General features: G+C 39.5%; 2 protein-coding genes and 1 long non-coding RNA gene across 4 annotated transcripts; 1 reads left to right on the top strand and 2 right to left on the bottom strand.

The window, feature by feature from the left end:
* Positions 1–1086: 1086 nt before the first annotated feature.
* LOC308100176 lies at positions 1087–2910 on the top strand. Its single transcript, XR_013934419.1, has 3 exons — positions 1087–1199; positions 1304–1357; positions 2054–2910. It is a non-coding gene; the product is annotated as an uncharacterized lncRNA (long non-coding RNA).
* A 33-nt stretch (positions 2911–2943) lies between these two features.
* On the bottom strand, positions 2944–5205 carry LOC308100175 (androgen-dependent TFPI-regulating protein). Its single transcript, XM_080449127.1, has 5 exons — positions 5001–5205; positions 4760–4885; positions 4290–4391; positions 3597–3712; positions 2944–3116 (listed from the first exon to the last, which is right to left on the bottom strand). The coding sequence occupies exons 1-5, from the start codon at positions 5145–5147 to the stop codon at positions 2951–2953; spliced, it is 657 nt and encodes a 218-aa protein (XP_080305253.1). The 5' UTR covers positions 5148–5205; the 3' UTR covers positions 2944–2950.
* Positions 5206–6426: 1221 nt separating this feature from the next.
* fam83ha (family with sequence similarity 83 member Ha) lies at positions 6427–15603 on the bottom strand. Of its 2 annotated transcripts, none has more exons than XM_080449982.1 (6): positions 15385–15603; positions 13768–14218; positions 12623–12787; positions 12160–12284; positions 7570–12004; positions 6427–7445 (listed from the first exon to the last, which is right to left on the bottom strand). In XM_080449982.1, exons 2-6 carry the CDS (start codon positions 14212–14214, stop codon positions 7434–7436), a joined length of 5184 nt encoding a protein of 1727 aa, XP_080306108.1. In that variant the 5' UTR covers positions 14215–14218; positions 15385–15603; the 3' UTR covers positions 6427–7433. The 2 variants fall into 2 exon arrangements, with proteins under 2 accessions (XP_080306108.1, XP_080306109.1); XM_080449983.1 differs by having other exon boundaries at positions 15390–15603.
* Positions 15604–16952: the final 1349 nt, after the last annotated feature.

Here is a 16952-nt window from a genome sequence, read left to right as displayed (position 1 = left end):
TTATTCTAACTCGTAGCGCAACTTGCGGGACTAAACTAATTGATTCGCATTATGTTGGGAACAAAAACAATGCGACGCCAACCGGAACCCACCACCAGGACACGCTCGTTTTCTTCTTCTTTTTTTTTTACCGGATCACACGGCTCAGTTGAGAATGAACACCAGTTTTCCTCCGCGGTGGAAAGACTGGTGACGCGAGGTTAGTCAAGATGTCAGTATTGGGTTTGGACGTGCGGCTCGCGCGAGAGTATCGCTTGGTGAAAAAAATAACTGATCTACAAGCTGACAACGCGTCGCCGTGCTACGCGTTGTTAGCTTGTAGATCAGTAATTTTTTTCGCCAAGAAACACCGTCGTACTACGGCGTATATATACTCCCCCCCGTATAAGGCGTAGAAGACTCGCGAACAATCCAATGTGTTCTAGAGGGGGTTTGCACGATTTGCCTACAGGGAGAGCCCGTTATGGGTTGAAATAGATGTATTAATGGACCAGACGTCAATGAATGTTCTATATTTCTTAGATGAAATAAGTACGGCATGTCTATGTAGTAAAATGTCATAAGTTATAACTGCACCATATATATTCATCATTTGTATTGATGATGATGCCATAATTCAGTAGTTGTCAACAATAGGCTATAAATTAGACATTATAATTTCATATTTTATTTTATATTGTTTATTGTAATTTGTATTATTCTCCAAACCATTGCACACATAGACAGATTATGGACCGGGCCAGGGTCCTGTGTGTTTGTATTTTTATTTTATTTTACATGCATATAAATACCATGTAAATACTGTACTACTTTAAGTTATAGACTGTAAATCCTGTGTGGTAAAATGTCTACGGGTGCTTTCTTGACCCACACATGACTTAAGATGACCTAAAAGACATTTGGCCCAGGGCCAGGCGAGTCTTAATCCTCCCTGACACAAATGAGTTTACATTCTGTAGATCCACTTATATGGTGCATTCCTTCTGACTAACCAAGGAGAAGGTAGTTTCACTTACGCAACAGTGCATTACACCTTCCTTGAAAATGGTGGAACCTGTACTTCAGGTTGTTGCTCGTGGGTGTTCTCTCACTGAGTTTGTCACATTGTATTCTACAGACTTGAAGCTTGAGGACCTCTTTTTACACCTTAAGGCAAAGTTCCGTTCACAAGAGTGAGACACATGTTGTACCTTCTATTTGTAAGTATACAACTTCTTTATTGACTTAGTTGTATGTTTATATCAGTTCTGCTGAAATCAGTTGAATTGATGTTGATCTTGTTGTCTCTTTAAACATTATTCAGGTCACCGTTGGCCTTTTATTCATCATAATGAGCATTTCAAATGGACTTAAGGAGGTGAGTACCTTGCATGAGTTTGCACTACCTAAAGCTAAACCTAGAATGCTTCCATTTAAGAAAGTTCTAATAAAAACCTGTTTTGTGGTGCACTGTAAGTGATATTTTTGGGTTAGACAAAAACGTTTTTTGTTAAAAGGTTAAAGCTCTCTATTGCAATAGTAATCATTGCTATGGTGTATTTGTTCAGTAACAGGGGTCTCCCCATCTCCAGCTCTTTAGTGAACAGAAAATACATTTCAGTTCAGGATACCAATTTTATCAGTAGAGAGAACTCCACACAAATCATTTATCAGCTTCGATTTTATAGTCTTCCAGTTCCAGTTTTGTCTGCTCATTTATTTTTCGTATTATCACTTCCAGTTTCACTTTATCCTGGATCCTGTATGAGATCGCTCTCCTGATTGGATAAAATTTGTATCCTGACCTGAAAATGTATTTTCTGTTTACTAAAGAGCTGGAGAGATGGGGAGACAACTATTACTGAACAAACACATCTGAATATAGAGCTTAGCTCTATTATTTTAACCCCAAAATATCATTTACAGACCCTTTAATAAGCGTTCTTAACAAGTACACATACGTGTAGTAGGCTAGCTGAAGTCGGTGATAAACTTTGAGCATTAATATAACATTACAGTACAATATTTTGAATATTATTGTTAAATTATTCAACGCTAATCATTTTGTTGACAGGGAAATATGCCAAAGATCTCTGAACTCTCTCCCAATAATGTCCACATCTTGGCCAAAGTCATAGCAGTTGGTTTGGTGGACGCGGATCCCAACTATCTTCAGCATCTCAAGGCATACAGGGACTTGCGTGGAGCATCTAATTAAGAGATGAGCTCATTATGGAGCATTACTTCATAATGGGAAAGAGTGGATATGATCATGGAGCTCAAATCCAGCTTTTTTTCTTCTTTTTTTCTCCACTTTATTTATAATTTACTGAAAGATGACATAATGTGCATTAGCGTATCACACCATCAGTACCAGTTGTATTTTAAGGAATTACAAATGCTATGTTTAATACAATCAAATTAAGCTAACAGTACTTATATAAGTTCCTGTATCACTTGATGTTAAATGGAGCGATATGCACTTTTTGACAGATACTTACTTTTACATCTAAGTGCAGTTAATACTCAAGTCCCAAAAATTATAACAGGGAAATCCAACATAGGCCTACTACAGCCATCAATGCTTTCTTTGTGCACTGCATAATGAGTGTTTTGTGAATGTTTATTTGTTAAATGACTTTTTCTTCAAATGCATATTGTCCAAAATGTATTCAAACAATAGCAAGTCTAGCAACAATGGAAAGGCACGGTATTAGATAAGATAGGTATCTATTTGGAGGTATATTTATTACAGTTTGTTGCCATACGCCAGAAAACAGTTATTCATGAAGTGTTCTTGACAAGTGTCCATTGAATGAAGTATGCTGTATGCTTCTGGCAAATTCACATTCGGAGAGAGGCCGAGAATCACTTCTTGTTCTTGACTTTACCTGGGAGGATGGAGAGAGAGTGAGAGTTGAGGAGAGTTCAGCTTTTTGTCTGTCTGACAGCAGTAGTAAATATGTCAAGATCACGTACCGGTACCCCAGACACATTTGTTGAGTTTGTGTCCCAGCAGATAGAGCAAGGTAACCACAGACATGTTAAAACAGAAGAGGCCCACCACACCAGCATTACTGAGGAGTCCAAGGAGAGGATATACCCAGAGCCCAACGGCCAAGTACACCCATATAACCCTGTAGGATAGGTTTAGGGGGGAAACATTGAGGGACATTAGCATCATTCAAGTTTCTCCAGGAAATGTTGGTGGTTACAAAGTTATGAAACTCCTAAGAGTTTCATAACACTTGGGCTCTCTTTTCACAACGGAAAACATATATGTCTTGTGATATACGGTATCTGATGTTATGTCCTACAAAGCTTTCCCTCTGCAAACAACTACAAATTACTTGTTGGGGCAGAATTAAAAAATAAATAATCACACTTGCAGCACACATGCAGAGCTCGCATCCTTGTTAGACATTTACACAAACTGCAACAGCAAAACTAATCTTCATCAAAGATTGCATGTATAGCTGTGGCCTACTGCCAGGCACAAGTTGATACATTGACTACCATTAGGTAGACTGTACTTCTGCATTTGGGCAAGAATAATAAGAATATAATAAATTACAAATATTTATATCACTATTATACTTGTTGACATGTTTACTTACCAACTCAGGTAAGACAAACCCACAACTCCTAATGCTGCCAGACCACTCTTAACCTTTGGGTAGACATGAGGTTGTACCAGGATTTCTCCAAGTAAAATAGGTAGAACCAAGGAGTGCTATGAAAACATTTAAGGTGTAAGTAAGTCATTGTATTGAAAGATGATGGAGAGTATAGATAAACTGATATAATGTGAATCAGTTATGGAAAGTAACTAAGTACATTTACTCAGGTATAATTTACTTACTTTACTGGAATATTTCAAATTTTCTGTACTTTTACTTCTACTCCACTACATCTCAGAGGCAAATATTATACTTTTACTCCACCACAATTATTTGAAAACTTTAGTTACTAGTTACTTTGTAGATTTTGATTATTATTACAAAACATACATTAACCACTTCAGACCTACATACATTTTGGCCATTTGAAAATAGGCGAACAAGCTCACATTAGATCTGCTATTTTCCAAAAACAAATACTTTTGAAAACTTGTGAAATGGGACATTCAGCAGAATGATCACTTTCTACTTTTGGTACATTAAGTACATTTTGATACCAGTACCTTTACTCAAGTAAATATTAAATTCCGGACTTTTACTTGTAACAGGGTATTTCTACATTGCGGTATTGATACTTGTACTTAAGTAAATAAATGGAGTACTTTTTACACCACTGATGTGAATACAGACCATAGCATGGTTCATCCATGGTGGAAAGAAGGCATCAATACTGGCTGGGTAGACTAACTCCCTGTTGTAGGCACATATCATCCAGAAAAGCAGAACAACAAACTAAACAAGATACAGAAAACATGGCATCAAGGTAAAGCACAAGGGTCATTAATAATTATTATAAACAATTATGCCACCTGATATAATTGAATTGTGTACAATGTACATCAGATACAGTTCACACACTTTAACAAGGATGCTGTGTGTTATAATGGCTGAATATACAGTCTAATATGTTATCAGCAACTTATAAATCATAATATATGTTATAAATAAGGTGTCATGGATTTTTTATAAATAACAATTCTTCATTATAACAGCTTCATTATATAACATGTTATTCATGGGCATTATAGACATGATTTCATAGAAAGTGTCACAGTTCTTTATTTAATACCATTTTACATGACAAATATGTGCTTTCTCACCATGCCTACGGGGAAGGCCAAGACAGAGAAGACAAGGTCTTTCAATCTGTTAAGACCATATCCTGACTTCTTCCCAGGTTTAAGATCATTCACTGCAGCCAGTCCAAAGTATGCCGTTTGCAATAACTGAAATGTAACGAAACAATATTGTAGTGTTGAAATTAACTATCTGACCATATCAGCTCCTGTAGTAGTCATAATGTAAGTGTCAGCAGTTGTAGCAAAATCGAGACAATCATACCAAATTCAAGAAAGTGAGGTATTTCCAAGGTCCTCCATAAGCAAAGATTCCAGCTGGTAGCTCCTCTCCATCCTTATCAGCAAGGCACTTCACAACAAAAACATACCAGATGAAAGCTATGGAATGGTAAGCTTGAGCTCCACGCATTCTGAACAAGCGCTATACCTGAGGTGAAATATCTTCACAAAAACAACGCAATTGAACAAAAAGATAAATTTGTCATTGGCAAAAAAGAAAAGAAAAAAGGACAAGTTCAAAGTAGCTGCTGCTTTCCCATCAGAGAGTGATCCTGATCCACTATGGTGAAGGTTTTCCGAAGAAAGGCTCTTTATTGTAAGATTAGTGTAACTCTGCATGGGCTTATCAAGACATACTGTATAGTACTATGTGTAGTAAGTGCTGGAAACAAATCAACATTCCAAGACAAGAGGCCCACTGTATGACGTAGATAGAAGCATTCTGTTTCACAACCATTGAAGTGAATCATGTGATTGTAGCAGGTTCACTGTAAGCTTGATTGGTTTTGAAGTCTGGCAAGGGAAGCCTCTCAAAAGTAAAGAGGAATATGAGACAATAACTAGTAGCTTATTTAGAATAAAAGTCTGTGTATAGTTCTGGAAGTATATTGAATGTTTTGACTAGATCTAATTACATAACAGACCTTACATGTGTAGGTTGGGCTGTAGGATGACAGATTTTGAGGCATGGTAACATATGGATACACTATAAGGTAAAAGTAAAGGTTTTACTCTAGGATGATGTTCAATTCATATTCAAGAGTGTGTTATCCCATATTAACTCCAGGGGGAGACCATGCATAGTCTACAGTGTCTTCCAGGCTCCAACCTTTCCTGTTCTCAAGTGCAGAGATTTAGCTGCTTAGCTTGCCAACTCTAGAGTGATACAGACTTTAGATTATGTTAAAAGATACTAGGATGTGTGTAATATTAAATATAATAAAAATAAAACAATTGTTCACAAAACAGCTATTATCTTCTCATGCAGGATCTTTTGTTGTTGCCTCCAGGGCTTTATGTAATCCATATTGTTCTTCAATAATACAGAATAATGATAAAAATAATTTGATTTGCTTCAAGATAATTGAGTTCTCATTGAGATCTCAAGTTCAATTTGGTAGATGCACTCATTTGCACATTATATAATTTTAATTAGGCTATAAACTGAGCGGAACGGATATATTATAAATGATCATTTTCTTATCAAGATAAATACTTCAAGTGAAAGAAAAAATATATATAATATATATAGTAGGTAGCCTACAAGAACATGGATTAGCCTAATTACACAAGTTTATTTCATCCATCAGCAGTGATGCAATTTGATGACATCTTGAGAATCCAGAGCTTAGAGTGAACAGGTAAGCAGTGGAATAAAACCGTAACTAGATACGTTTTTCGGGCTTATTAAAGTAGTGTAGGAGAGGACTGACCATTTTAAAAGGTGGTTTATTAACAAGTAGACAAAATCTACAATAAGCTTTTAGATCAGAAAGCTATATGTGTACAAAATACTTTCATGTAAATTCTACAGTATACTGTATTTTCTATTTTAGGGATCAACATAATCCAAGAAAATTCTACTTAAGGTTCTCGTTCAAAATATAAGTTCAGACAAACAGCATTTGAACATATCACTTGCACTCATATTATATGTTCATTAGCAAAAACAAAAGTAGATTATATACTTTGTGCCAGGAAATACTTACCGTATAGTGACTAATAATATAAAATATGTATAAAATGTAATTACATTTTTATTTCTGGTTTGTTTTTGATCATTCCATATAGCAACCTATTTGCATAAGGACATTGACTTCTTTGCATCTTTACATATTTTACAAAACCATATTTATGCATGATGATAAAACTAAATGTCAAAAGTGTGGAATTGAAGCACTGACTCACTGTATTACATTGTCAAACCAGTTTACCTTAAAATCATATGTTCAATTTAAACGTGACTGACATCTGTATGATGACTGTCAGTATACAACCCCAAAGACCACATCTAGTACTGTTATCTCTACATTGCACTTGACCCAGTCAGTAATAACAAATTCCAACACGCACTACAGTATGTCTGTTTCCTTTTCACACTGATGATTGCAGTCTAGCAAAAAACCCACAGTGGGCCACCTGAGACAAAGATATCTCATAGTTCATCATTGCAAGTGTAATTAACAGCAGGTTTCAGTAGCTGCTGCTAAATAATCCTTTAAGAAGGTAAGAAGGTATAGTGCCAAAGGAGTATAGTTTCACACTTTTGGAGCCTCAATCCATGTTTGCAAACAGCAGTCAGAAATCCTTTGTTTGTAATCTCTGTTCAGAAGTTAACTCTCACAGTCTTGCCATTGGACTTGGGTGCTTCCTCCATCTTCTTCTGTTCTCTGTACTCTCCACTTTTGGTCTGCAGTTAAGGTGCCATCTATAAAATATAGAAATGAAAATAATGATATGCTGTGGAGTAAAACAAAGCATCTTTTTATTCAAATGAGCTATCTATACTATACTATACTATATAGTAATAACACTGCAAATAATAAATGTACCTCAAAGCGGCTGTAGACCTTTCCCTCCTTCCGCTTACTCTGCATCTTCTCAAGCGTCTTCTCTTTTTCCTGAGCGCTCTTTGGATGTCTCCTTAATGATCTGATACCACTACCTTTTTCCATCCTCATTTGCTTGTCAGCCTCTTCTTCTTTGTAATCATCTGTGTCAGCAAATGTACTGGGGGGCTCACCCCTGCTCTGGCTATTAGCAGATATCTGCCCTAAAAGCAGCTTTGTATCATCTCTAAGGTTGCTACTGGAGATCACATTGGCTGTTGATGAATGGTAGCGGGACTGGTTTGATTTTGGCTGCTTTGACTGTGGTGACAGGGGAACAGCTTCATCCGGCGCGTTCACTTCCGTTTCAGAGTTTCCCTTCTCCCTAGTTTGCCTGTTTGCTTTTCCATGGCAGGCAGATTCCTGTGGAGTAGTTTTGCTAATTACATTTGTGGCCTCGGCATGCCCAGTTTCTTTCTCAGCAGAAGAGTCAATCTGTTCGGGCTGTTTTCTAACTTCACATTGATTGTCTATATTGTTATTCTCAACAGGTGTAGGTGCCTCCGACAGTTGGCATGTAGAGGTGACCGATTTGGATTCGGCAGGCATTTCAGACTCCACACTGGGCTCTGTCAAGTCTGTAGTGACTTCTGGGGAGGGTTTAATTGGACTAGAATCAGATGAGTATTCTTCCGATATATCTGCTGTAGAGTTGTCTTTTGGGGTGTGTTTGGGAAGGGAGGAGGTCTCTGAGACTTTGTGTACTGTAGAAGCAGAAGAGGGAGAGACAGACCCTGTAGAGGTAAGCTCACACGGAATGCTTGCTTGTGCTAGTGTAAGTGTGTGGAGTGTGTGTGGTTCAGATGGGGAAGTATCAGGAGGGAAGTCAGAGTCATCGGCTGGACTAAAAATAGAACAAGTCTCTGTTGGCATGTGCTCAGTTGAATATCCTTTTAGGGTGAGATCAGGTTCTTTTTGGTTGTGTTTGGGAGATGAATTTGACAGAGCAGAGGATTTGTTCTGTTTAAGCTCTTTGCTAACTTCACATTGATCCATATTGTTATTCTCAACAGGTATAGATGCCTCAGACAGGTGGCGTGGTGAGGTGACAGATTTGGATTCAGCAGGCATGACAGACTCCACACTGGATTCTGTCAACGCTGGAGTGTCTCCTGGGTAGGGCTTGACTGAATCAGATGAGGAACCTCCTTTTATGTCTACAGGAGATTTGTCAGAATTTGATATTTCTAGAGCAGAGGCGATGGGTAAAGATGACTTAGTGTGCAAGTCAGAGGGCACATGGCTAAGGCTAAGAGATGCAGAACATTCATCTTTGACATCCTTTGGAGATGGAGGCACAGAACTAGAGACGGGTTTTGAAATAGAAAGGTCTGTACCAGGTTTGGCATTAACAGATTCTTCGCAATCTGTCTCTGTGGTAGACTGAATTGTAGTTGTGGGTGGATTGGAGTCATTTTCATGACTGTCAGATGGAATATTATCTGTGTGTGGAGAGACAAGCGCTGAGGGGCTCTCAGAGGAGGTGCATGGCGTAATGCAATCAGGTTGGACTTCAGTAGGCCCCGATGATAACACTGCTTGTGTGATGGGAGTTTCTTGTGGACTTTGGTTAGAGGACGGGGAGGATTCTAATGCTGAGGGCCCAAGAGATTCATTTGGCTCTGTTTTGTTTGTCTCAGGAAATGGATTGTGACGGGACTGCATTACACTGCAGGGAGGGGTGGAACTTGAGTCTGATGGGTTGATATGAGACGAAAGGGAACCTAATGGAGTTGAATGAGATGCAGAGTTTGGTAATAATGGAACAGAAGTGACGGTGAGATTTTTGGAAGGATTTTTATCCTTTTCACATGCATTAGTGTCATCGACAAGATGAAGACTGACTGGCCCACATGTTTTTGTGGGTGTTGCATTTACTACATCCGGTAGAGTAGCATTTTGTTCTGAGGAGGCTTCATGTAACACAGTGGGCTTTTTAAAGGAAGAATCTGGAAGATTATGTGAGTCCTCTCTGAGATCAGGTTCTGCTTTCACACTGATTTTGGATTCAGGTGGAGCTGCTGCAGCCATAGTAGCTTTTCGTTTTGCCGCCAGCTCTTTGAAAAACATGAATCTGTTGTCAGGATCATTCATATCTACATAAGATAGATTGCTCAGGGATAGATTGCTCATTAAGGATGTGGGCGGGTGCACTGGCTTATTGATTTTGGGTGACGCTTCATGAGAAAGGTCGGGTTGAGAGGCTGAAATTTTAGCTGGTTCTCCTTCTAGAGGCTTAGCAGATTCCTCAATTTTGTCTGGAAGGCTATCTGGTGGAATGTGCTCAGAAGAAGGCTTATGTGTTGTTGGAGCTGTCAAAGTGGGAACAGAAATGTTACCATCTGCTTGTGTAGGAAGATGAAATGGGATGCGCTCTTTTACAACAGGACTAGACAGCTTTGGTTCCTCTAGTGATTGGATATGAGATAGAAGTGGCTTCGAGGAAACAGGACAAGATGCACTTGCTTGATTGTTCTTTAGCTTAATTTTCTCAGAATCAGTTGAGGCTACCACTAACTCCTCTTCACAGCTGGGGGCAGTTTTTGATTCAGATGGGGGCTTTATGGTGGCTTTCTCAGCTCTTCGTTTTGCTGCCAACTCTTTGAAAAACATGAGCCTGTTGTCAGGATCATTCATGTCTACATAAGATAGATTGCTCATTACAGATGTGGGTGGGTGCACTGTGGGTGACTCAATTTGAGAAACGTCAGGTTGAGAGGCTGACGGTGACATTTTAGCTGGTCCCCCTTCTGCATTCATTCTGTCTGGAAGGTCCTGTGATTTCTTTTCACTCGTTAAATCCTTAGCATCCGCTTTGGTGGCGTCAGTGTTTGAACTATCAAAAGTGGCTGACCTTACATACTGAGTCCAATTAAATGGTTCTTTTGCAAAAGAGCTCCTTTGGCCCAAAGCCCGATAGGCAAAGGGTAATTTTGAAATGTAACCCTCATTTTTGTCAGTTTCCTCATCAGCTTGGCCTAAGGCCGTTTGGGAGTCTTGAGGGACTTGTTGTTCCAGTTGGGAGCTGAATATTAAAGATGATCTCAGCCTGGAGCTCCTTTGTACTGCCGGATTGACTTGTCTGCGGAATGACTCCCTTCGAACTACAGTGTCTTTTGGTTCCTTTGGTTCCAACTCCTCTGACTTATCTGTAGTTGATGATGATACTGATGGCGTTGTTGTTTTTTTGGTTTCCGCCATCATAGTGATAAAGTCATCTAGTATTTTTTTGTCAGGATCCCTGACAGTGGGTTTGGTATAACTTGGCAGCTGACTTGCCCTGGGTACTGGTGGAACCTTGAACTCTCGAATATTTGGAATCTTTGGAACCGATAACTCTGGGCCTGAGGACCTTCGTTGTAAGGAGTAAGGGGACTCTTCGAAGGGGTCTTCCGCCGCCTGTGGTGGCTCGGCTGGCAGCTCTTTATCTACCGGGTCATCATATGCACTGAGGTATGAACAGATTCTATAATTTCTTAGCCCTTGCTTCACCTTTGGATCTTTACGGCCCACGTTAGACTCCTCAAAAAACATCTTCTGATCAGGTTGATTTGAAGCTGTGGGAGAGGTCTGACAGGCATACGGCTGGCCTGCATTCAATCTTTTAGGATGAGACGATCCTTCCCCCGTTTGCGATATTTTGTCTGAGACCTCGTCCATATCTACATTACTGGTTGATGACAAATAGTGAAGCACGGGATCAAAGCTATCAAGCTCCAAATCTTGTGGTAAACCAGACTCAGGATACTGGTCTGATGGATGATAGCCAGGGCCCCGGAAGCCACTATAACCTGTTTCTGGTCCTGTCCTCAGAAGTGGATACTGCTCTCTATGAAACCGCTTCCCCTCGCTCTCAAAGCTAGGCAATCCTTGCTGCTGCATTAGTTGGTAAGGATGTCTCCCATGGGAGCCTTCAGCGAAACTGTGCCGTTTGGAGGTGGGGCTATCCTTTACATTCACAGGCATCCTGGAATGACCTTGCTCATAAGGCTGATCCATGCGTAATTGCTGGGAGGGATACGTGTACATATCCACTGGGGGGTCTCGTGACTTTTGGATAGAATCATGTCTACTTAGGGGCATGTTTTTCCTGTCCATATCTACACGGTCATCAAAGGGCTGTCTCTTCCACTCGTCTGGACATGAGGGCTCCCTGGACAGGGACATCCTGGGGTCTTTGTACAGCGGTGCGTTGTCAGTGATGTATTGCCCCTCAGGTAAATGGCTAAAATCCTCAATTCGAGCAAGCACGTCTTCAATGATCAATGGTTGGGACTGTGCATATAGAATCCGGAACTCTTCATCAAAAGTAGATACAAGCTGTCCAAGGAAGAGATGTGCTAAACAGCGGTGTATCTTCTCAAAAGACCACATGAAGCTGGAAAAAGAGATATAATAAATATCAATTAATGGAAGCTTTGTATTCATGCACATCAAGTCATCTCAACCTTGCCAACTTGGCACAATGAATACATTCCTTAAATGAAAAAATACGCTGACACAGCTAGCAGTTACATTTTTGAACGTTCTCACCTGTAGTTTCCACTGAGAACAGCCCTGCAGTCAGTCAGCAAGAAGCGATCCATCATCTGACCTTTGAATGTCTTCCCTGAGCGGCAGTGATAGGTAATGCCAGATACCGTTCTCACACGCAAAAACTGAAAGGCAGACAGTGAGTCGCACAGTAAATGTCAAGTAGCAGTAAAACACAACCTCTTTGTTTTACACACTGTAAAATCCTGAGTAATAACTTAACTCTGAGAGTGTACAAATGTAACCAAATGGACCCGTAAGGGTCCATTTGGTTACACTTGTTTACTTAGTCACACTCACATATGGATTAATTACTGAGGATTTTAACGTGTAATGTTAACCTCAAGCTAGATGGCAGCATTGCACAAGCATTCTAAAGTGATGTATAATGGCTGGCTGCGTCCAAGTTCTTCCAAATTATTGTAGAGAAGTAAAAAACAAAACAATCTTTTTTTTTATTCACCTGAATGCTCTCTAGATTGATCCGGCAGTTGGAAACCATGTTGATGAAATGATGTACATTCTGTTCGTCTAGAAGTATATAGACGGCCACATTCCGCATGGTAGCATTAATAATATCTGCAAATATGTCCACATCCGTAAACATATCCATTACAATAGCAACCACCTACGGAGAAACAAAAGCCACACAGAGGAAAAACAGGTTGTTGACTGTTTGTTTCTTTACTTTCAGTAAAACATTTCACATGAAGAAAAAAAACACTCAAAAGCAGATCTGATATTTCTGGTTTGCTTTGGAAATCAAAGAATAAATGTATGCATTATATAATGAATAGATAAATATTTCTCTTATAATCCTGTTAAACACAGCAACATCCTCAGTGCCAATTTATCAATTTGCAACTCTGAGAGTGTACAAATGTAGCCAACTGGACCCGTTAAATTAACACTCAGGGTTGTACAGTACTGTAGAGTATGAATCCCTCATGGATCACTTGGAGAAAAAGTGTTTGTTCAGTAATAGGGGTCTCCCCATCTCTCCACCCATTTAGTGAACAGAAAATTCATTTTCAGTTCGGGCTACCAATTTAATCCAATTAGGAGGAGACAGAACTCACAAAGGATACAGGATAAACAAGTCAAATTGGAAGTGATGAACCAAAAATAAATTGCCAACTAAATTGGAACTGGAACACTATAAAATTGACCCTGAAGGTTTTCTCTCCTGATTGGCCAAAAATGTATATCCTGACCTGAAAATGTATTTTCTTTTTACTAAAGAGCTGGAGAGATGGTGAGGCCGATGTTACTGAACAAACACGGTATATCAATTGAATGATTACAATGAGAATATAGAGCTTTAACATTTCAACAAAACCCTTTTTGTTTTAACAATAAATATCACTTACAGCACTTTTAAATCAATACTCAGTTTTGAACTGTGTATACAGTTATGACATCTGTCTGATTCAAAAGGAATTGTTATGCACATGATCACATCCATGCATGTCGCTGGTGCAGGACAAAAACTCAACATGTATGTACTGTATGTAAGAATAAAAGAAGTCTGCAGCTGCCTGTGCAGACTTCTTTTATTCTTACATCTGTGTATAAGGTCTACCACCTGATAGAAAGTAAAATACCTACTTGCTGAGCGTTCTTAATGAGTCGCCGGGCCTGCTCCTTTATGGTGGGCATATCAGGCTCAGCAGGGTTGACCAGAGTGGTGACCTCAGTTGGTCCAATGAAGCGATTCAGCTGAGGCCAGCCGAGGTCCAGACCTGGGGCATCGACATCAGAGTGGATGGGCCAGTAAGTGTCTGAAGAAGAGCCATCACCCGCACATTCCAGGTAACGCTGTTCAGGCTGGCTGCTCTCGCGGGGGACCTTTATAGTGGACTGAATGCACTCGATCTCCGGTCTGGATAGGAAGTCCACCACATCTACACTCTGGAGGAATTCATAGTAGCCCTCCAAGTTTTCTTCAATAAGTGCATCGATAGCCAACCGGTATTCCTCACGGTAGTGAGGAGGGAGGTAGTTTGGGTCCAGGGGATTATCCCCATCAGAGGAACATTGAGAGCGATGTGCCATAATTCTAGGAGAAAAACAAAGAGGGAAAAAAGCTCTTTTATTTCTCTCGTACAGCACTTTGACATTGTTTTTACAGTGGAAAGCACATTACAAATCATAAGTATGTAATAATCATTAATTATAATCATTATTACTAGATGAATGTACAAATAATGTTCTTAATGATCAGTTAGAAAACCACACATTATTTTCAAAACTCCAAACAATGATCGAAGTAGCACCAGTTGCTGTGGGTCTCAGACCAATAACATGACCCATAAATCTCAAATCTGTGTGGAAATTGTACAATTGTTTTTGACTCTGTGACTGTCATGCGTGTGATTTAGGAGAGCACGTCTCTGCCCCTGCCAACCCTAAGCCCAGAGGACAGAACAGAACAGAACACAGATGAAGTGGACCACAGGATTGGCCACATGAGCACTTTAAACCTATATATGCCTACTGTACATCGGCTATTTGAAAATAGCCGATCTACAAGCTCACAACCCGTCGGAATGCGACATGTTGTGAGATTTTTTTTTAAATGGGGGGAAAAGTGACAAATGTGGAATATTTTTGAAACTTTTTTAAACCAATAACATGACCCATAAATCTCAAATCTGTGTGGAAATTGTACAATTGTTTTTGACTCTGTGACTGTCATGCGTGTGATTTAGGAGAGCACGTCTCTGCCCCTGCCAACCCTAAGCCCAGAGGACAGAACAGAACAGAACAGAACAGAACACAGATGAAGTGGACCACAGGATTGCAGGCTATGGGCGTGGCTCCTCCCTGTGGGCTAAACCAGCCAAATCCTCCATTTGCAAGTTCATACTGTAGCCTACATGAAAACTGACGAAATAGGGGGAAAATAAAGAGCCTACATACAACGCATTCAATTCAAAATAAAAATACCCATGAGAGCTAAGATACCTCTCTAGAGTTTGGGTTATATAGAAGGAAAAAAAACGATATTCAGAGAGTGCGGAATCAGATTAGATTAGATAGTTTTCACAGTTTTGGTGTTATGTAGCCTACAGTTTATTCAGGTAGATTTTCAACATGATTAAATCGTGAGATTAAAAAAAGCAAAATCTCGTGGTTACAGCTTGGAAACAGTGTAATTAAACAGTAACAATAGTTTCCATATGTTATAACTTCCCATTAAAGATATTATAGAGTCCTTCTTACCTTACTGATAATAACGTCAAGCTTTAGTTCAGTTCAACTGTTGCCGGCCATTTCAACTGTTCTCTTTTCATCCGATTGCTTTTTGTCATAAAAGTGACGTCGCGATCTTCGTCCGAAGAAGAAGTGGACTCATCAAAAGTTGTTCTTATACTACAGTGCTTCAGTTCCACAGCCAGCAGAACCAGTTCACTGTCATCATGCTTCAGGCATGTTGGCGAGAAGGAATATGTTTGTGATAGAGGCATAGACCAGAGAATCCAATAGGGAACTGTCTGTCGCCCCGCCTCGCACCGACACACAACATGATGTTTTTACAAGTGGTGTAAAGTAACTAAGTACATTTACTCAAGTACTGTACTTAAGTACAATTTTGAGGTATTTTTTATGTTACTGGAGTATTTCCAATTTTCAGTAATTTTACTCCACTCCAATAGCCTTATTGGATCAAGACTATCATAGATTTATTGGATCGATTTTGACATTTTTATATCTACTAGTCTTGGACTGCACCCCCCAGTTCGTCCTGCACTTTCACCAGTAAAGCCCGTGCTTCTCCATACATGTACAAAAAAAATATATATAAGGTTTTTTCAATAAAGTACGCACTGGGGGGTGCAGGCCAAGAATATCGTATACGAAAGTAAAAGTCAGACTCGATAAAATACATCTAATATTGATCCAAGGCTAACTCCACTACATCTCAGAGGCAAATATTATACTTTTATATATTTTTTGTATTTCTACATTGCAGTAATGATACTTTTACTTAAAAAAAAAAAAAAAAAGTACTTTTTCCACCACGTACCGCTCACATACCGCTTACACAGAATATGACGTTTTTACTGACTCAATGCTTGCTCAGTTCTGACTGAACTTTACCCATGCATAACCATGGCAGAAATATAACAGAGTAACTTCGATTACGCCACCTCACTGCCACTGGGAGTTTCATCCAAGGAATCAATTAAAGTGCTAAAGTAACCACACACAGAAGGGAGCAGAGACGTGCTTCTCAAGATAATCAAGTACATTTATTTTAAACCAACAGTATTAGTAGTATCACATATCAAATTGGAATAACTTTTACAATTAAACACAGAACCCCGAATGGAGACAGGTCTCCCTGTTACACAGACTGCACTCACAACGTAGTTAACCTGCCATATTGACTCTTGGGTCAAAATTCAGATGAATCATTAAAGAGGGTGCACTTTCTTTCGTCCACACATTCAGTTCAGGTTCAAGTTCATCATGTGCGTCCATTTGTTTTACAATAAAAGTAGAACCACTGGTTAAGATGAGACATCACGTTTCAAAGAATCCAAAAGCAATATATGCTATATTATCAACTTAACCTGCTATAGGGGTTAGTTGTTCCAAAGCAACATGCACTTTGTTCAGTGATCAATGGGTGAACTACAAGCAAAATGTGTCTCATCTTGCCCCATTCTCCCACAGGATAAAAGCTGATCTGGCACCTTTGTGTGTGTGTGTGTGTGTGTGTGTGTGTGTGTGTGTGTGTGTGTGTGTGTGTGTGTGTGTGTGTGTGTGTGTGTGTGTGTGTGTGC

This window comes from Gymnoscopelus braueri, assembly GCF_963280865.1.
Source record: "Gymnoscopelus braueri genome assembly, chromosome: 14".
Classification (NCBI taxonomy): domain Eukaryota; kingdom Metazoa; phylum Chordata; class Actinopteri; order Myctophiformes; family Myctophidae; genus Gymnoscopelus; species Gymnoscopelus braueri.
This window is presented reverse-complemented; position numbering and strand designations above follow the sequence as displayed.